The sequence below is a fragment of the Saccopteryx bilineata genome, chromosome 8 (assembly GCF_036850765.1).
Source record: "Saccopteryx bilineata isolate mSacBil1 chromosome 8, mSacBil1_pri_phased_curated, whole genome shotgun sequence".
NCBI lineage: Eukaryota > Metazoa > Chordata > Mammalia > Chiroptera > Emballonuridae > Saccopteryx > Saccopteryx bilineata.
In genome coordinates this window covers 98520699-98541901 of record NC_089497.1, presented here as the reverse complement: position 1 = coordinate 98541901, position 21203 = coordinate 98520699, and the positions used below count along the sequence as shown (strand labels likewise).

Genomic DNA, 21203 nt, shown 5'->3' with positions numbered 1-21203 from the left:
GGTCTGTCTCTCTGTCTCCCCTCCTCGCATTTACCAAAACAAAAAAAGAAAAAAAGAAAAGTGTGCAAAAGATTTCAATAGTTTTTTCTTTAAAGAAGATATACAAATGGCCAATAAGACATAAAATGATGCTCAATATCAATATCCATCAGGGAAATGCAAATTAAACATTAAAATGAGATACCAATTTACACTTACTGGGATGACTATAATAAAAAAGACAACCAGGACCTGGGGGATAGCAGCGGAGTAGGCAGATGCACAGACGCCCAGCTCTCACCACCAAACTGGAATACAAATCAATTAGGAAAAATCAGCATGAAAACCCAACTCTGAACTACAAGAACAGCTCTCAAAAACCAAGGAGCAAAGAAGAAGCCACAAAAAACCTGGTAGGGAGCGCATGAATCTCCCCTGCTTACAGGAATGGAGGGGAGGGGGGTGAGGCTGAGAGCCCAAACGGGATCTCACACAAGGGAAAAGGGGAGAAACTACTGCTCACAGCCACTTGCCTGGTGACCAGAGAGCAAGGTGTGTTGAAAAGACCAGCTTATCTCCCAAGTGAAAAGGACAGGGAGAGGGACAGACTGTGAGGGGCTAGGAATGAAGGAGACGAACTAAAAAAGCTGACACATCCGTGCTGGAGGCGGCCATAGCTGGGGGAGGGACTGAACCTTTCACAAAACAGAGCTGAATTGCTTCTGGATCAGAGATCTCCGGACATCTATCCAGCTCCAATCAGCACAAAAAGACACAGCTGAAAACAAGAAGTGGGGAAGAGGGGCAGTAACTCAGGTCTCCATGAAGATCAGAGATACACCTCCCCCTACTGAAGCTGAGAAAACACACTGCCCCAAAAAGGATTAATTGGCTAAAGAGGCCTTCAGAGTCTCAGGTTACACCCACTGCATTCCTGGATACAGTTTCAAGAAAGCTCCCTGCTGATATCAGTAAAAAGACTATCACTGATTAAGAAAACAAATAAATCAAGATTTCAAAGCTGCCCAAATTCAAAAGTGGATTACAGATAACAGCTGATACCAACCCAAGAAGACATAGAAATAACTAAATACTGGAGACAGACAACACCAAGCCTAGACTCAACCAACTCTACAAATAAAAAACCCAAAAACAGACAATGAGAAGACAAAGAAGTGCAATCCAAATGAAACCACAAGAGACACCTTCAGGAGATGAACTGAGTGATATGGAAATAATCAAACTTCCAGATGCAGAGTTCAAAATAATGATTGTAAGGATGCTTAGGGATCTTAGAACAACAATGGATGGTCATTATGGACACCTAAATAAAGAAATAGCAAGTAAAAAAAGAATCAGTCGTAGATGTCACATACAATATCAGAAATAAAGACCACAATGGAAGGAATTAAAAACAGGATAGATACAGCTGAGGATCGAATCAGCGAGTTGGAGGACAACTGGAATGAAGGCATGAAAGCAGAGAAGAAAAGAAAAAAGAGACTCAAAAAGTAGGAGGAACCCTGTTGGGCAGATAAAATATGTTATGCTCACTTTGTTAAAGATAGCGCTGCCCACGTGAGGCCATCGCCCAGGTGATATTAATGTGTGTTGGGGGCAGGCGGTGGGCAGGCAAAATCCTTGTAGCCTGGAGCTTGGTTTTGGGATTAAGCCTTTCCCACCCTTTTTGATGTGGGGCAGTACAATCCAATCATGCCTCACAGAAGTGACTTTATATTAGAGACTTCCCTATTTTGTATATTGGATAAAAGGTTTTGAATCGACACTATAAAATAGGGGCAGAACGGGAGCTTGCACGCTCTTGGTTCCTGAGATTATGATTAGAGGAGAGAGCAGAGAGGAGAGCAGAAAGAGGCCAAGTGACCAGGAGAAGCAGCCAAGATGGCGGAGTATTGAGTGAGAGGCCAGTTTGTGCAGTTTGACGATGGAGAAGGAAGGAGATGGGGAACAGAGGTGAATAAGGCTGGTGAGCTAGAAACCTTTGATTCTAGGAAACTCGGATAAGTCAGTAGCTTTGTGAGCACTGAATTTGAGTGGGTTTTGGAGCCCAGTGTGTGTTTTTACTTGCCCGACAGGTGCAAGCTAGAATTAAAAATGACAGCCCATCAGTTTTTGGCTCCGTTGTTTCTTTACTGACTGTCCGAATCCAATGCAAACCTGCATGGGCCGGGCTGTTGTGATGGTGGCCCTGGCTACTGGCTTTACAAAACCCTTAGAGAGCTCTGTGACAACATGAAGAGAAATAACATCCGCATCACAGGGGTTCCTGAAGAAGAAGAAAAAGAACAAGGGATAGAGACTTTGTTCAATCATATCATAGCTGAAAACTTCCCTAAATTAATGCAAGAGAAACTCTCACAAGTCCAAGAAGCACAGAGGACTCCATTAAAGAGAAACCCAAAGAAACCTACACCAAGATACACCATAATTAAAATACCAAAGCTAAGCGATAAAACGAAAATATTAAAAGCTGCAAGAGAAAAAAAAGTTATCACCTACAACGGAGCCCCTTTGAAATGACATCCGACTTCTCAACAGAAACACTTGAGGCCAAAAGGGAATGGCAAGAAATATTCAAAGTAATGCACAACAAGAACCTACAACCAAGACTACTTTATCCAGCAAGGCTATCGTTTAAAATCGAAGGAGAAATAAAAAGCTTCACAGACAAAAAACAACTCAAGGAATTCATTACAACCAAACCAATGCTGCAGGAAATGTTAAGGGGTCTGTTGTAAACAGATCAAAGTAAAAAAAGAATACAACAAAAAAGGAATACACCTATAAAGAAGAAAATGGCAATAAACAAATTCATATCAATGATAACCTTAAACGTAAATGGATTAAATGATGCAAACAAAAGACATAGGGTAGCTGCGTGATAAGAAAACAGGACCAATACATATGCTGTCTACAAGAGACACGTCTTAGAATAAAAGATACCATAGATTGAAGGTAAAAAGATGGAAAAAAACATGTCATGCAAATGGAAATGAAAAAAAAGCTGGGGAAGCAATAATTATATCAGACAAACTGGACTTTAAAACAAAGGATATAGTAAGAGATAAAGAAGGCCACTACATAATGATAAACAAAGTAATCCAACAGAAATATACCGTGCTCATGGTTAGGAAGAATAAACATCATTAAAATGTCTATATTACCCAAAGCAATTTATAAATTCAATGCAATACCAATTAAAATACCAATGACTTACTTCAAAGACATAGAACACATATTCCAAAAATTTATATGGAACCAAAAAAGAACACGAATAGCCTCAGCAATCTTGAAAAAAAAGAAAAAAGCGGGAGGTATCACACTTCCAGATATCAAGTTATATTATAAGGCCATTGTACTCAAAACAGCATGGTACTGGCATAAGAACAGGCATATAGATCAATGGAACAGAACAGAGGACCCAGAAATAAACCCACAGCTCTAGGGACAACTTATATTTGACAAAGGAGGTAAGACAATACAATGGAGTAAAGACAGCCTCTTCAACAAATGGTGTTGGGAAAACTGGACAGCTACCTGCAAAAAAATGAAACTAGACCAACAACTTACACCACTCACAAAAATAAACTCAAAATGGATAAAAGACTTGAATGTAAGCCGTGAAACCATAAGCATCTTAGAAGAAAACATAGGCAGTAAGCTCTCTGACATCTCTCGCAGCAATATATTTGCTGATTTGTCTCCACAGGCAAGTGAAATAAAAGACAGGATAAACAAATGGGACTATATCAAACTAAAAAGATTCTGCATAGCCAAAGACAATAAGAACAGAATAAAAAGACAAACTACACAATACGAGAAGATATTTGACATAGCATCTGATAAGGGGTTAATAACCAAAATTTATAAAAAACTTGTAAAACTTAATACCAGGAAGACAAACAATCCAATCCAAAAATGGGCAAAAAAAATGAATAGACACTTCTCCAAAGAGGACACACAGATGGCCAAAAGGCATATGAAAAAATGTTCAACATCACTAATGATTAGAGAAATGCAAATTAAAACCACAATGAGATATCACCTCACACCAGTCAAAATGGCGCTCATCAATAAAACAACACAGAATAAGTGCTGGCAAGGATGTGGAGAAAAGGGAACCCTCCTGCACTGCTGGTGGGAATGCAGACTGGTGCAACCACTGTGGAAAACAGTATGGAGATTCCTCAAGAAATTAAAAATCGAACTGCCTTTTGACCCAGCTTTACCACTGTTAGGAATATACCCCAAGAACACCATAGCACTGTTTGAAAAGAAGAAATGCACCCCCACGTTTGTGGCAGCATTGTTCACAATAGCAAAGATTTGGAAACAGCCCAAGTGTCCATCAGAGGACGAGTGGATTAAAAAGCTTTGGTACATATATACTATGGAATACTACTCAGCCATAAGAAATGATGATGTAGGATCTTTTACAACAACATGGATGGGCCTTGATAACATTATACTGAGTGAAAGAAGTAAATCAGAAAAAAACTAAGAACTATATGATTCCATACATAGGTGGGACATAAAGATGAGACTCAGAGACATGAAAAACAGTGTTGGGGTTACAGGGAGGGGGGAGGGGAGGGAAGAGGTTGGGGGAGGGGAGGGGCACAAAGATCATGGCTTTTCAGCATTTGCCATATTCCCCCCTTAATCTATAGACAGACAGCAAATATTTACGTATGGTGTTCCCACTATAAAGACTGCTGTCTTAGGGACAAAAGCTGATAAACTATTTCAGCAGTTCCTCCTTCTTCAAAGAATATATGTCAACATAGAGCTCCATGTTTCATAGAACATACTCATACTCACTCCATGCTCCCTGTAGCTTTAGCACAAGGGAATGCCCTTTTTTTTCTTTCCTCTTTTCTTTCTTTTTTTGTTGTTGTTGGTGGTGGTGTTGTATTTTTTCTTTTATTTATTTATTTTTTGTATTTTTCTGAGGATGGAAATGGGGAGGCAGTCAGACAGACTCCTGCATGCACCTGACCGGGATCCACCTGGCATGCCTACCAGGGGGGAATGCTCTGCCCATCTGGGGTGTTGCTCTGTTACAACCAGAGCCATTCTGGCGACTGGGGCGGAGGGCATGGGGCCATCCTTAGTGCCCGGGGTGGCTTTGCTCCGGTGGAGCCTTGGCTGCGGGCGGGAGGAGAGAGACGAAGAGGAAGGAGAGGGGTTAGGTGGAGAGGTAGATGGGCGCTTCTCCTGTGTGCTCTAGCCAGCAATCGAACCGGGAATCCTGCACACCAGGCCAATGACTCCTACGGGTCTACCATATCATGTTTTTTACTTAAAAAAAAAAAAAAAAAAAAAAAATTTACATTTCTTTTGAAGGCTGATGAACAGGAGACACCAAATCTTTTTTGCCTGCAAACTACCACCTTCTTTATTAGATCCAGCTAATAACACTGTTTTGTCTTTTTCCAAATAGCTCCAGATATATGGAAAAGGTTTATATAGGCGGATGGGAATCCTCAAAGCCCTCAGCGAGATCTTCTGAGCATGGCTTTTAAGATACCAAGAGGCAGAAAAAGCCCAATAGAGATCAGGGGAACTACCAGCTTTTAGGATACACCCTTAAAGGCTCCAACGCCCCAAAGGGGTCTCATAGGATGCCATCTGGGTCCTACTTCAATAGTGGAAAGGAAGGTCATTGAGCTAAATAAAGGCTGCCAGGCTTACATGCCTCTGCTGTGAGGAAACAGGGACACCGGAAGGTAGGCTTCCCCCTCGCTCCTCTAAGGGAGGGTTCAGTCTCTTCCAGCCCTGTTCCAGCCACCTATGACCTAACCTTGCCCAGAAAGCTGGAGTTTGCCACTGAAGGCTGAAGGTGCCCAGGGCCGTCGGCCCCATCTATGACACTATGGACGAGCCTAGGGTATTTCTTCCAAGAAGCAGGTAAACTGATCTCATTTGCACAAGGGCCACTTAACTATGTTTTGCCTGAATAGTCAGGTTTTTTATTCTTCCCTCAAAGATCTCTGTTGTGGGTGTTGATAGTTCTAGTTTCTGCTGCTTTGCTTAATATATACTGTTTCCTTTATCCCTCCTACCCCAACGTCCCACTCATATTTCAGGCTGGGACCTACTCCTAATTTAGAGCTCTCTTTCCCCCTTTTGCCAACTTGTATTATGAATTTACCTTTGACACCCAGCTTAGTGTATCCCAAGGTTCTCTTTACCATGCCACGGTCGCAGAGCTCCAGGGAAAAGCAACCTGGTCTCAATTCTCCAGGCAGAGGAGAACAGAAGCTCCATATCCACGCATGCTGCAAATGGCTTTTCCAGTCTACCTGAATCATTACCAGCTAAAAGCAGCGGTCATTAGGACTTGGACATGACCTGCAAAGTATAGAATGGTGACAACAATTCCAGTGCCATGTGGACTTTTCCTGTGTGGACTTCTCCTGGACTCCTGCTCCCTGTAACAGCTCCTAATAAACTGAACTGTGGTTGGGTTGCATTTTTTCAGGGATTTGGCATGGTGATGGGGCCAATTTGGACTTGGTGAACATGTTAAGGACACTACTCTTTTATGGATTCTTGCTGTATTAGCCAAAAGTTTGCTTAAAGGCTTTGAATCACTGTAAAAAAAAAATAGGGGACTGGATAAAGAAGATGGGGCTCATATACACCATGGTAAACTATTCAGCTAGAAGAAATGATGACAACGGATCACTTACAGCAGAATGGTGGAATTTTGATAACATTGTGCGGAGTGAAATGGGCGAATCAGAAAAAGACAAGAACTGCAGGATTCCATACATTGCTGGGACATGGAAGCGAGACTAAGGGACATGGACAGGAGTGTGGTGGTTACGGGGGGTGGGGGGAGGGAAGGAGGGTGAGGAAGAAGGGGAGAGGGAGGGGTACAAAGAAAACTGGATAGAGGGTGACGGAGGGCGATCTCTCTTTGAGGGATGGGTATGCAACAGAACTAAATGACAAGATAACCTGGAGATGTTTTCTTTGAATATGTGTACCCTGATTTGTTGATGTCACCCCATTAAAATAAAAATTTATAAAAAAAATGGGTTTAGAGTTGTTCATATGTAAATACTACAGTAATTAATAAATAATAATACAAGAAAAAAAAAAAAACTTGTAAATCTCAACACCAGGAAGACAAACAATCCAATCCAAAAATGGGCAAAAGAGATGAATAGACAGTTCTCCAAAGAGGACATACAGATGGCCAACAGGCATATGAAAAAATGTTCAACATCACTAATCATTAGAGAAATGCAAATTAAAACCACAATGAGATATCACCTCACACCAGCCAGAATGGAGCTCATCAACAAAACAACACAGAATAAGTGCTGGAGAGGATGTGGAGAAAAGGGAACCCTCCTGCACTGCTGGTGGGAATGAAGACTGGTGCAGCCACTGTGGAAAACAGTATGGAGATTTCTCAAAAAACTGAAAATCGAACTGCCTTTTGACCCAGCTACCCCACTTTTAGAAATATACCTCAAGAACACCATAGAACAGCTCCAAAAGGAGAAATGCACCCCCACGTTTGTGGCAGCATTGTTCACAATAGCAAAGATCTGGAAACAGCCCAAGTGTCCGTCAGAGGACGTATGGATTAAAAAGCTTTGGTACATATATACTATGGAATACTACTCAGCCATAAGAAATGATGTCATCGGATCATTTACAATAACATGGATGGACCTTGATAACATTATACGGAGTGAAATAAGTAAATCAGAAAAAAACTAAGAACTATATGAATCCATACATAGAAGGGACATAAAAAGAGACTCAGAGACATGAACAAGAATGTGATGGCAACAGGGGTGGGGGGTGGAGGGAGGGGGGAGGGGGCGAAGGAGAGAGGGGTTGGGGGAGGGTAGGGGCACAAGAAAATCAGATAGAAGGTGACAGAAGACAATTTAACTTTGGGGGAGGGGTACACAGCACAATCAAATGTCAAAATAATCTAGAGATGTTTTCTTTCAACATATGTACCCTGAATTATCAATGTCACTGCATTAAATTTAATAAATAAATTTTAAAAAAAAACAATAACAAGTGTGGAGAAATTGGAACTTTCTTGTATTTCTAGCAGGAATATGAAATGATACATTCATTTTGGAAAACAACTTGAAGGCTTTTATTTACTGATAGAGAACTATGTAGCATTATCTCCAAGATAATTCAGGACTCAAGTACAAAGAAGCAAAGAGCATATTGTAGTAGATATAGTATTCAATCACTTGTTTATGAAAGCAAAAAAATAGGAAAAGAGAAAAACATATTTGCTACACAAGAAAAAGTTATGCCAGCTGCTGGGAATGTGGGCAGCTGGACAGTAGGGGTAATATGAATGACAGAAATAGTATTTAAAACAAAACTATACCTTTTAATATGCTTTAAATTCTGAATCATGTGAATATTATCTATTAAAAATTAATACTTAAAAATAACAGATTTAAGTGCTTCCTGCAAAGTACATACTAACAATCAAGATTTTATGATCACTATTAGTGAAAGCAGGCGTTGCAAATTCAAATACCTTCAGATTTATGTTGTGTTCTCTGATTTAACATAAATTAGTGAAGTAAATAGAGTGTAAGAAAAATAAGAAGAGAAGTTTAAAATCCAACTAGAAATGGAGCAGCCACTACTGAACTCCAACTGATTATATTCATTCTGAAAAGAAGGCCTAATGTTGCTAAACCTTCCAATTTTCAAGACACCAAAAATCCAAATTTATGTGTGGAATATCCTTTTTTTTTGTGACAGAGACAGAGAAAGTCAAAGAGAGGGACAGACAGACAGGAAGAGAAAGAGATGAGAACCATCAGTTTTCATTGCAACACCTTAGTTGTTCATTGATTGCTTTCTCATATGTGCCTTGACTGTGGGCCTTTAGCAGACTGAGTAACGCCTTGCTCGAGCCAGCAACCTTGGGCTCAAGCAGGTGAGCTTTGCTCAAACCAGATGAGCCCGCGCTCAAGCTGGTGACCTTGGGGTCTCAAACCCGGGTCCTCCGCGTCCCAGTCCAATGCTCTATCCACTGTGCCACCGCCTGGTCAGGCCAGAATATCATAACTTTTTTTTTTTTTGTATTTTTCCGAAGCTGGAAACAGGGAGGCAGTCAGACTCCCGCATGCACCTGACCGGGATCCACCCAGCATGCCCACCAGGGGGCGATGCTCTGCCCATCTGGGGCATTGCTCTGTTGCAACGAGGGCCATTCTAGCGCCTGAGGCAGAGGCCACAGAGCCATCCTCAGTGCCCAGGCCAACTTTGCTCCAATGGAGCCTTCGCTGCAGGAGGGGAAGAGAGAGACAGAGAGGAAGGAGAGGGGGAGGGGTGGAGAAGCAGATGGGCGCTTCTCCTGTATGCCCTGGCCGCCAATCGAACCCGGGACTCCTGCACGCCAGGCCAACGCTCTACCACTGAGCCAACTGGCCAGGGCCTATCCTAACTTATAATATAAGTTCTAAACCATGCTAGTGGGCCAGATTCAGCCCAAAGGCCACATTTGTGACCTCTGATTTACAAAGTCTTTAATTTATGAAAAACTGCCCTCGCAAATTTGAAAACTCTACATTCATTTTCTCAGTGAAAATAAAAAAGGTAGCAATTGGTTTCCAGACCCATTACACAGGTCAAGTATAGTACTGTCACCTACCTTCTATGATTAACAATGTTTATATTAAACAACTTATTCTAGGTTTCAGCTTTAGACTTTGGAAATTCCAAAATGGTGGGTCCAACGGTGATGTTTGGGAAGAATTTCAGGAAACAGAAGAAGACTTAGGGGACACTGATGAACGGTCTTAAGCAAGAATTCAAATATAGAGGGTAGTGATAGAAGCTTTCAGAATTTCTCTGAAGAACAATGATCTCTAGAAAAATTCTGTCAGTTGCTCATAAGTCAGACATCATAAAGTGAGAATGCAAATAGCCCTAACAGAAATTATAAAACCAAAAGCAAATCTCTAAGCCCACTAGAAACTAAAATAAAATTTATTTTCTAAAGGTACGCTTTATTACTAAAGTACCAATAAATTAGCTGTCTTTTCTAACTAAAATTCACCCATGAAGGCTTCTATAAAACTAAATTTTCTACTCATGGATAAATATTCTTCTTGAAGATTATCTGTAGCAAAGACTGAACCTCAGGAGATAAGTACTAATAAGTACTTCTGGTCCCTTTATTAACATTTGGTTAATGTGTAGCTAAAGAAATATAACTTTTAAAATTATCTTAAGAGTAAGCAACTTAAAAAATGAAAGCTAGAAATATGTAGAAGTCAATTATTGGAGATGCTTCACAACATGAATTTAACATATAATCTGAACAGTAGTCTGCAAGCAGCTTTTTGGCAACCTGTTTCTGAATATCAGCTGATAAATTCTCAGGTCCTCATTAAAACTACTTTATTGTTCCTAGGTAAATATAATCAGGAAAATAAATCTACTACACAGAAAAAAATCATATGTAATCTAAATCCCAACAGAAATGGCCACTTTATAGACTGACTTTATGGGTCCTTCCCAATCAACATGGAACACTGAGATTTGCTCTAAGTACATAGTTGTAGCTACTTAGAGCTACTTGGTAGCTCACCAGGTTTTGGATCATCAGGGTAGCTGCTCCCCTCCATTAGTATAGAAATCAAACGTGCAACATAATTTAGAAAGCTTGCTAATATTATAAAGTTATTAGGACGTTTTAAGACAGGAGATTCTCAGTATTTCCTATTACTATTCTTTACTTTAACTAGATACCAAATCCTATTCTAAACAGAATATCTAGTTCATAATGCTTCAGAATTATTTTTATTTTTATTTTTTTTTGTATTTTTCCGAAGCTGGAAACGGGGAGAGACATTCAGACAGACTCCCGCATGCGCCCGACCGGGATCCACCCGGCACGCCCACCAGGGGCAACGCTCTGCCCACCAGGGGGCGATGCTCTGCCCCTCCGGGGCATCGCCCTGCCGCGACCAGAGCCACAACAGTGCCTGGGGCAAAGGCCAAGAAGCCATCCCCAGCGCCCGGGCCATCCTCGCTCCAATGGAGCCTCGGCTGCGGGAGGGGAAGAGAGACACAGAGAGGAAGGAGGGGGGGGGGGGGGGGGTGGAGAAGCAAATGGCACCTCCCCTATGTGCCCTGGCCAGGAATCGAACCCAGGTTCCCCGCACGCCAGGCCGACGCTCCACCGCTGAGCCATCCGGCCAGGGCCTCAGAATTATTTTTAAAAGAATCATTAGCCTATAACTAACTGCATTTGTTGGTCTAAATAACAAAAGTACCACGACCAGGCAACATGGAAAGTAAGAGAAAAAAGTGTAAATAGAAATTAGAGATTTCCGGTATTGAACCAGACCAAAATGAGTCTTAGAAACAGTGTTAAACTGTTTTTAAAGGAAAATGTTAAGACATTTTTATTGATTAGAATATATACCTTGCTGAGCTAAAGTTGATCTTAGCATTCCAGTCTTTGACCAGATTTTTATTTGTCCATCTTCTCCAACTGTAAAGAGAAAATAATGATACTTTTAGCTATAAGAAATAAATTTAAACATTAAATTTACATATAAAAATCAGCAGTATCTATATTAATACATATTTTAAATTCAGACAAAATTTACTCTAATTATTAAATGAAAGTGCTTTGTAAATGTAAGATTTAATTGAAATTACTTTAAAATAATTTTATAGAAGTAGCCTAACTTCCATGACAAAAATATTTGTTTAATATTAGAAGACTTATGAGTATATTATTCAAATAATGCTTTAATTTTCACTGAAATCTTCATCCTAGAATTGTAAGAAAAGTGTTTTCACTGTAATAAGAAGAGTTGCAGCCAAATTTCAATGAATTGAGGACTGAATGGATGAGGCAGTGACTACTTTTATAAACAGTTTGCCTGAAAGGGGTAAAAAAAAAAGAGAAAGTTGTAATTAGAGTTACTGGTAAACAGAGAGATTTTTACTTCTTCCCAATGGCTTCCCAGATGACTGACATATGAACACTCTTATGCTATAAAAAAGAAACCACTGGAAAAGGAGTTGAAGAAACATGCAAGAGAAGGAGCCATTCATAGAGAAAAGTCCTACAGAGACCAATGGGATAGGTGTGGTGATTTTAAAACATATTCACAAATTCTTTGTTAATCCTCCTTATAATAAGAAGGGTGCTAATTTCTCTCACCTTCAGTGTGGACTATACTTAGTGACTTGCTCCTAATATGTGGTGGAAACGATGGAGTATAACTTCTGAGAGTGGGTCATATGACATGTTGTAGCTTCCATCTTGTTCTCTCATGGATCACTCACTTGGTGAGAAGCCAGCTGTCATGTGTTGGAAAAAGCAAGCAACCCTATGAAGAGGCCCATATGGTGAGGAACTAAGGCCTCTGCCAACAGTCAGAGAAGAACGAAGACCTTGTGCCAACCGCTAAATGAGTAAGCTATCTTGGAGGCAAATCCTTCAGCCTTAATCAAGCTTTCATATGATACAGCTGCATCCAACTTCTTGAGTCTGGGACAGACGCACCTAGTAATAATGTTCCCTGTCCCCACAGTTCACAGAAACTGTGTTAAAATACACATTTATTATCTTACCTTTTATTATCTAACTTTTGGGGTAATTTGTTAGAAAACAATAGGTAATATAATAGGTAAAGAGGAGAATCCCTGCAGTAGGACAGAAGATGGAAGTGAGAGGAAAGAGGTCAGTTAAATAAATGTAAATATTTTTAAATTAGACCTTTTATTTACTCTCTACTTGAGCAAGGCAAAAGCATTTTTTGATAGAATATTATCCACAAATCATATGAGAAAACTAGTAAATTTTTTTTTCCATTTTTCCAAAGCTGGAAATGGGGAGGCGGTCAGACAGACTCCTGCATGCGCCCGACCGGGATCCACCCGGCATGCCCACCAGGGGGCGATGCTTTGCCCTTCTGGGGCGTCGCTCTGTTGTGTCCAGAGCCATTCTAGCACCTGAGGCAGAGGCCACAGAGCCATCCCCAGCGCCTGGGCCATCTTTGCTCCAGTGGAGCCTCGCTGAGGGAGGGGAAGAGAAAGACAGAGAGGAAGTAGAGTGGGAGGGGTGGAGAAGCAAATGGGCGCCCCTCCTGTGTGCCCTGGCTGGGAATCGAACCCGGGACTCCAACACACTAGGCCGACGCTCTACCGCTGAGCCAACCGGCCAGGGTGAGAAAACTAGTAATTAATGTGATATTCTAAATTATAATATTATATAGCAGTGTAGATTAATACTGTGCTAATTATTCACTATTAGACAATGAAATACTATGGCTAAGAAAATATTATGTTCCTTTGGAAATTTTTTTTTAAATTTCAGTTATGCCCTGGCTCAGTTGGTAAGAACATTATCCCAATATGTCAAGGTTGTAGTTCGATTCCCAGTCAGGGCACATACAAAAATTAAGCAACGAATGCATAAATAAGTTTAACATCAAATTGATGTTTCTCTTCTCTTTCTCTCTAAAAATAAATAAATAAATTTGTTTTAATTTTTTAAGACATTCACTTAAAATAAAAAAATTCATTTTTCCAGACAACTTACCTGTAACCAATGCTGTTCCTTCATAATTCCATCTTCCTGCAAGTACTGCTCCATTGTGAGCTTCTACACTTTTATCAACTCTTCCTAATTTAGAAATCAGATGAAATTTACCTAAAAGAAATTATATTTGAGAAATCTATTTTATTGAAATAAGTTATTCAATCAAACATCTGTTGACTAGTTAGCAAGGTGCTAGGCACTAAAGAAAAAAGAGCAAATAATATAATTATTCATACTCTCAATAAGTCTACAAATCTGTTGGAAAACAGGCACAATAATAAATTACAAAACCTTGAAACAAGTGGTGTAAGAGAAAATATGTATATGATGCTATGGTAATTCAGAGGGACAATAAAACTTCTGGAATATGGCCAAAGAGGACAAAAGAAATGTAAGAAAGAGAAGACAACATGGCACTGGAGTAGACAGACGTACCAACATCCACCTCCCAGAACCAAAGTGGATTACAAACTAATTTTAAGAACTATCATCTGGAAAAACCAACTTTGGACTAAACTAAAACGACTCTTCAACCAAGGAACACTGAAAAAGCCACACTGAGACTGGTAGGAAAAGCGGAAATGCGCAGAGGGCTGCCCAGCTCCCCGGAGCAAACGGCAGCAGGGAGAGACTCGAATGGCAGGAAGTGAGTTTAGCAGAGAGAAGAGGGTCCTGAGTCCCAGGAACAAAGCCCCAGCTTGCAGCCCCAGAGCCCAGAAGAGGCGTAAGGACAGTTTTTAGCTGGAAACAAGACAGGATATTGTTTGTGAGAAAGAGACTGACTTCTCAGACCCAGGATTCTTCTTAAAGGGACCGCACACAACACCTATCTCACAACCACTCACCCGGGGCTCTGGGGGACAGAAAGAGAAGACCGGAGTAACAGGAAGAGAGTATAATCTAGGAGGCACAGGGAGAAACATTTTGGGAGACAGCCACCCTAACCCCTGGGACAAGTCAATCCCCAAATCTGAAGTGAGTATTTCCCCCGGAAACAGCAATACCAGCAAAGGGAAGCAGGAGAGCAGACAAACAAGCTCCCCCACAGCACTGAGAGCAAAGTTGGTTAGAAGGAGGGAGCTTTCGGGTCTACAGTAATGAGTGTTAGATTCTGAGCTGCAGCGCACGCACCCCACACGGCTGAGGGCTCACTGGAGGGCGGGCGGCAGCGGGACGCAGAGGGGCAGTTCTGTTTGCAGGGGCGGAAGCCTGCTGGCCACCACTGGGTCACGTGTGAGCTCAGTCTTGCCTGGCTGGGGAGGAGTAGGCATGCAAAAGTAGTCAAGCCCAGCTGCCAGCAGCCTGTAATCCAGCCTGCGGGAGAAGGGCGGGAACCCAGGAAGGGGAGGAGACCAGCCCCTGAGCAAGGGCGCAGGAGCACAGCCTTGCACCAACCGTAGAACCAAGGCTTGTGGCCTGACTTGGGAGCTGGCTCCTCCCGCGAGGGTGGAGCCAAACGCCTAGAGCAGGCAGAGCTCTGCTACTGAGCTGAGCATGGGCATGCAGTCCTGCCCGGCCAGTAGAGCCAAGGCTAGCAGCCGTTCCCCGAGCGGGCTCCTCCTGCAAGTGTGGGGACTAAGCACGGAAACAAGAAGAGACCCACAGCTGAGCAAAGGTGCTTCCAGTGCCCTCAGGACCGAGCGTAACGCCACCATGGGGGCGGAGCAAAGGCCAAGGCCACCAAGGCTTGTGCACATGAGCACGTGATCACAGCCACTCCTGAGAAGGAGAGGTGGAAACCACAGCAACAGCCCTACTGGCAAGGCACTGGCAACGCACAAACCCAAAAGCCTAGGCAGCAACAGAAGATGGGGTGGCGGGCTTGCACACAGACCATACCTAGGGAATGGAGGCCATACCCAGTGTACTCCAGGGGCCAATACCTTCCTTTACACACAGAAAATGCAAAGGCAGGAAAATGCTACACAAATGAACAAAAAGAAATCCCCAGAAAAAGACCTAAATGAATCAGATAAAACTAAATTACCAAACGCAGAGTTTAAAATAACAATTGTTGGGATGACGTCAGAGTAATGGCAGGGTAGGAAGTGATACCGATAAATCTCCCCCAAAACTCAACAACATCTTCAACCAGAAACAGAAAAACCTATACTTGGAGTTTCCAGATGCTTCGCAATACACCCAAAGGTATGATTGAGTGAAAAATTGGCTAAATATATAACCAAACCCCGAAGGAAATAGGGAGTAAGAAATGCTCCGCCTTCCTCACTAACCTAAATAGGGCGGCTTTCTCTGGTAACTGTGAATATAGAAACTGAGGCGGGCAAAGGGGGTGAATAGATCCAGGCCACGACAAAAACGGCCGAACCAGGCTGTGGCATACAGATCCAAGCCGAGGAAAATCTGATCCTGTGGCAACCCGGGCAATACAAGCTAACACTAGCGCCAAACCCAAACAAAGAAAGACAAGCGGAGCGGCCATTTTAACCGGTCTCCTGGTCGGTGCGCAGTTAGTGGGCGAGAATTTCTTCCTAGGCCCCGAGAGTGGGTGCCCGTGTTGCCCCATGGAGAGGCAGGGTCAGAGGCCTTTCTGTGGGCCGAGGGCAGAGTCTCTGGGCAGCCCCAGCGCCCTGGGAAAGCCACGCACGGGAGGGAGTGAGAACTAATTCCAACGGTGTGCTGGAGGGTGTTTCACTCAGAGGGAAACGCGGCCGGCCTCATATCCTGGTTTGCGCGCGCAGATAAGGAGTGAGCGATTCCTCCGAGTGCCTCGGCAGTGCGCGCCCGTGTTATCGCACAGAGGGGCAGAGTCAGGGGCCTTTGTGTGGGCCAAATCGGAATCTCGGGCCGCCCCAGCGCCTTGCAAAAGCCGCGCACGGGGACGGAGCGAGACTCAATTCCAACGCTGCAACTTTCCCCTACGGTTGGGGGTTTCACTCAGAGCGTGAGACTGCTGGCCGGATATCCTGGTCGCAGACAGTGAGTGAGAGTTTCCTCCAAGCGCCCCGGAAGTGGGCGCCCGCTTGTGTTACCAGACAGAGTGGCAGAGCCAGAGGTCTTTGAGTGGGCGGAAAGCCCGCCTGATTATGCTAGCAGCTCTGACTGACTGAGCCTTACCCAGAGCCCTGTGCTGAGTGGAAATAGAGTGGGGAGTTGCCAGCTCTTTGAGCCTCTTACTATCCAGGCAGAGGCAGCAGCAACCCCATAGCTGAATTATCAGGCTACTAATTGAGGAAGGAAAGACTAGGAGAAAGGCTCCAGGAACACGGACTCTCTCACTGGCGGAGCCTATAAATGCTAAAGAGCTTCGACTGCCAACGAGACTAAAGCACAATACATGACATTGCCATAGAGACTTATCAACTGCAAACCTCTACCTGAGCGTGCCAAAGGGGCAGAACCCGGGGTACAGAGTCACCGACCAGGAAGAGGGAGAGAAAAGAAAAAGCAAGAAGATAACCTCTCAAAATCAAGAATAATCTGCAGACTTTATAACCTATCACATTTTATTATATTTGTTCGTTTGTTTCTCTTATCTTCATTCTTGATACTTTTTTTTCCTCCTCCAATTTGGCCGATTAACTCTCTACCGGTCTTACTCTCTCCTCTCCTTGAACTACACTACCCATAAGTGTTACATCTCACATTATCTTTTCTCTTCTCTTCCTTTCCTCTATGAGGGTTGCACTCCAAAACCCTTAACTTTCTCTCTCTCTCTCCTTTCTTTTTTCTTCTTTTAGTGGTTCCCTCTTTTTTTCTCTCTCTCTCTTTCTTTTCTCCCACTATATTAGTTTCTTCCTTTCTCCTTTACATCTCCTCTCATTCAAACCTCAATAACAAACAAATTATCTTATCTGGGACTCAAACCTATGTTTGTGGCATTTTGGGGGTTTTTTACTTCACCTTTTTAACTCACTAGCAGTGCTCCCATCCCTGGCTCTCCATATTATCTAGTTCTTGTTCCACTAAATACAATAGTAATTTTTTAATTTGTCCCTCAATTTTTCCGTTTTCCTCTTATTCCTCTCATCATAACTCTTAGACAACCAACACCTAAAAGCAAATCACTTTATTCTTGACCCAAATTTTTTCCTTATTTGCTTTTTGTGGGTCCATACGCTCTTTTTTTTTCTTTTTTCTTTTTTTTTCTTTTTCTTTTTTTTTTTTTTTTGCCCCTTTAATACTTTTCCCCAATTCAGGCCCTCCATCACAGGCATTGTTTGTTATAATTCACAGTCCACCACAAGATTTTCTCAAGAAAGAGGGGAGAGGAGGGGAGAGGAGAGAAGAGAAAAAAAAAAGAGGGGGAATAATTTCCTTTTTTTAAAAAATTTTTATTTTATTTTATTTTTCTTTATTTCATTATTAATTTTTTTTAAAAAAAACAACTCTTCTATTTTTTATATTTTTATTATTTAACTTTTTATTCTTTATTAAATCTCATTAATACTATCAACAAAACCACCCTCAGATTCCATTAAGGAAGAGAAAATCGAATATCATGGATAAAAAAGAAAGAGAGGTAACACAGCTAGATGAGGAAAAATCTATGGAGAAAAAATTTAATATATTGGAAAACTTGGAGCTAAATGACAGAGAATTAAAGATAGAAATCCTAAAAATCTTCCGAGATATACAAGAAAACACAGAAAGGCAATTTACGGAGATCAGAAAACAACTCAATGAACACAAAGAATATATGTCCAAGGAAATTGAAACTATAAAAACAAATCAAACAGAGATGAAAAACTCAATTCACGAGCTGAAAAACAAAGTAACAAGCTTAGCTAATAGAACAGGTCAGACAGAAGAGAGGATTAGTGAAATAGAAGACAAGCAACTTGAGGCACAACAGAGAAAAGAAAAAGACTCAAAAATTAAAAAAAATGAGATAGCCCTATAAGAATTATCTGACCCCATCAAAAAGAATAACATAAGAATAATAGGTATATCAGAGGGAGAAGAGAGAGAAAATGGAATGGAGAACATACTCAAACAAATAATAGATGAGAACTTCCCAAGCCTGTGGAAAGAACTAAAGCCTCAAGTTCAAGAAGCAAACAGAACTCCAAGTTTTCTTAACCCCAACAAACCTACTCCAAGGCATATCATAAAGAAATTGACACAAACCAACAGCAAAGAAAAAATTAACAAGGCAACCAGGGAAAAGAAGAATACAACATATAAAGGAAGGCCCATTAGATTATCATCAGATTTCTCAGCAGAAACTCTACAAGCTAGAAGAGAGTGGACCCCAATATTTAAAGTCCTGAAAGAGAGGAACTTTCAGCCACGAATACTATACCCATCAAAGCTACCCTTCAAATACGAAGGAGAAATAAAAACATTCACAGATACAGAAAAGATGAGGGAATTTATCATCAGAAAACCCCCACTCCAGGAATTACTAAAGGGGGTTCTCCAATCAGATACAAAGAACAAAAAAAAAACAGAGCCACAAGTAAAAGCTCCAAGAAAAACACAATAAAACCAAATTTAAACTGTGACAACAACAAAAAGAAAGAGGGGGAGAAGATGGAGATTAACAGTAGCAAAGGACAATGGAGTGCAAAAGTACTCACAAAATAGTTCGCTACAATGAACAAGGTAGGGACCCTTTTCATTACTCAAAGGTAACCACCATTGAAAAAACCACCACAGAAGCACATGAGATAAAAAAGATAGCAACAGTGGAAAGATGTATGGAATACAAACAAACAAAAACAAAAGATAGAAAAACGGAAGAGAAGGATCAAACAAGACAAAAAACTAACAGAAAGCAAGATATAAAATGGCAATAGGGAACTCACAAGTATCAATAATTACACTAAAGGTAAACAGATTAACCTCACCAATAAAAAGGCACAGAGTAGCAGAATGGATTAAAAAAGAAAATCCAACTGTATGCTGCCTACAGGAAACTCATCTAAGTAACAAGGATAAAAACAAATTCAAAGTGAAAGGCTGGAAAACAATACTCCAAGCAAATAACATCCAAAAAAAAGCAGGTGTAGCAATACTCATATCGGATAATGCTGACTACAAGACAGGAAAAGTACTCAGAAACAAAAATGACCATTTCATAATGGCTAAGGGGACACTGAATCAAGAAGACATAACAATTCTTAATATATACGCACCAAACCAAGGAGCACCAAAATATATAAGACAGCTACTTATTGATCTTAAAACAAAAACTGACAAAAATACAATCATACTTGGAGACCTCAATACACCGCTGATGGCTCTAGATCGGTCACCCAAACAGAGAATCAACAAAGACATAGTGGCCTTAAACAAAACACTAGAGCACCTGGATATGATAGACATCTACAGGACATTTCATCCCAAAGTGACTGAGTATACATTTTTCTCCAGTGTACATGGATCATTCTCAAGAATTGACCATATGTTGGGCCACAAAAACAACATCAGCAAATTCAGAAAAATTGAAGTTGTACCAAGCATATTTTCTGATCATAAAGCCTTGAAACTAGAATTCAACTGCAAAAAAGAGGAAAAAAATCCCACAAAAATGTGGAAACTAAACAATATACTTTTAAAAAATGAATGGGTCAAAGAAGAAATGAGTGCAGAGATCAAAAGATATATACAGACTAATGAAAATGACAATACGACATATCAGAATCTATGGGATGCAGCAAAAGCAGTGATAAGAGGGAAGTTCATATCACTTCAGGCATATATGAACAAACAAGAGAGAGCCCAAGTGAACCACTTAACTTCCCACCTTAAGGAACTAGAAAAAGAAGAACAAAGACAACCCAAAACAAGCCGAAAAAAGGAGATAATAAAAATCAGAGCAGAAATAAATGAATTAGAGAACAGAAAAACTATAGAAAAAATTAATAGAACAAGGAGCTGGTTCTTTGAAAAGATCAACAAAATTGACAAACCCTTGGCAAGACTTACCAAGGAAAAAAGAGAAAGAACTCATATAAACAAAATCCAAAATGAAAGAGGAGAAATCACCATGGACACCGTAGATATACAAAGAATTATTGTAGAATACTATGAAAAACTTTATGCCACTAAATTCAACAACCTAGAAGAAATGGATAAATTCCTAGAAAAATACAACCTTCGTAGACTGAGTCAAGAAGAAGCAGAAAGCCTAAACAGACCTATCAGTAGAGAAGAAGTAGAAAAAAACATTAAAAACCTCGCCAAAAATAAAAGTCCAGGCCCTGACGGCTATACCAGCGAATTTTATCAAACATTCAAAGAAGACTTGGTACCTATTCTGCTCAAAGTCTTCCAAAAAATTGAAGAAGAAGCAATACTTCCAAACACATTTTATGAGGCCAACATAACCCTCATACAAAAACCAGGCAAGGATGGCACAAAGAAAGAAAACTACAGACCAATATCTCTAATGAATACAGATGCTAAAATACTAAACAAAATACTAGCAAATCGAATACAACAACATATTAAAAAAATAATACATCATGATCAAGTGGGATTCATCCCAGAATCTCAAGGATGGTTCAACATACGTAAAACGGTTAACGTAATACACCATATCAACAAAACAAAGAACAAAAACCACATGATCTTATCAATAGATGCAGAAAAGGCTTTTGATAAAATACAACACAATTTTATGTTTAAAACTCTCAACAAAATGGGTATAGAAGGAAAA

The 21203-nt window shown here is 41.0% G+C and overlaps 1 protein-coding gene across 6 annotated transcripts in view; it reads right to left on the bottom strand.

Annotated features, from left to right (window-relative positions):
• The window catches only part of IFT80 (intraflagellar transport 80), a 276992-nt gene that overhangs the window by 148616 nt on the left and 107173 nt on the right, over positions 1-21203 (bottom strand). For all 6 annotated transcript variants that reach the window (XM_066241592.1, XM_066241593.1, XM_066241591.1 and 3 more), the window contains 2 exons: positions 13577-13687; positions 11444-11512 (listed from right to left, as the gene is read on the bottom strand). In XM_066241592.1, the coding sequence (XP_066097689.1) occupies positions 11444-11512; positions 13577-13687 (180 nt within the window). The remainder of the gene's footprint in view (positions 1-11443; positions 11513-13576; positions 13688-21203) is intronic.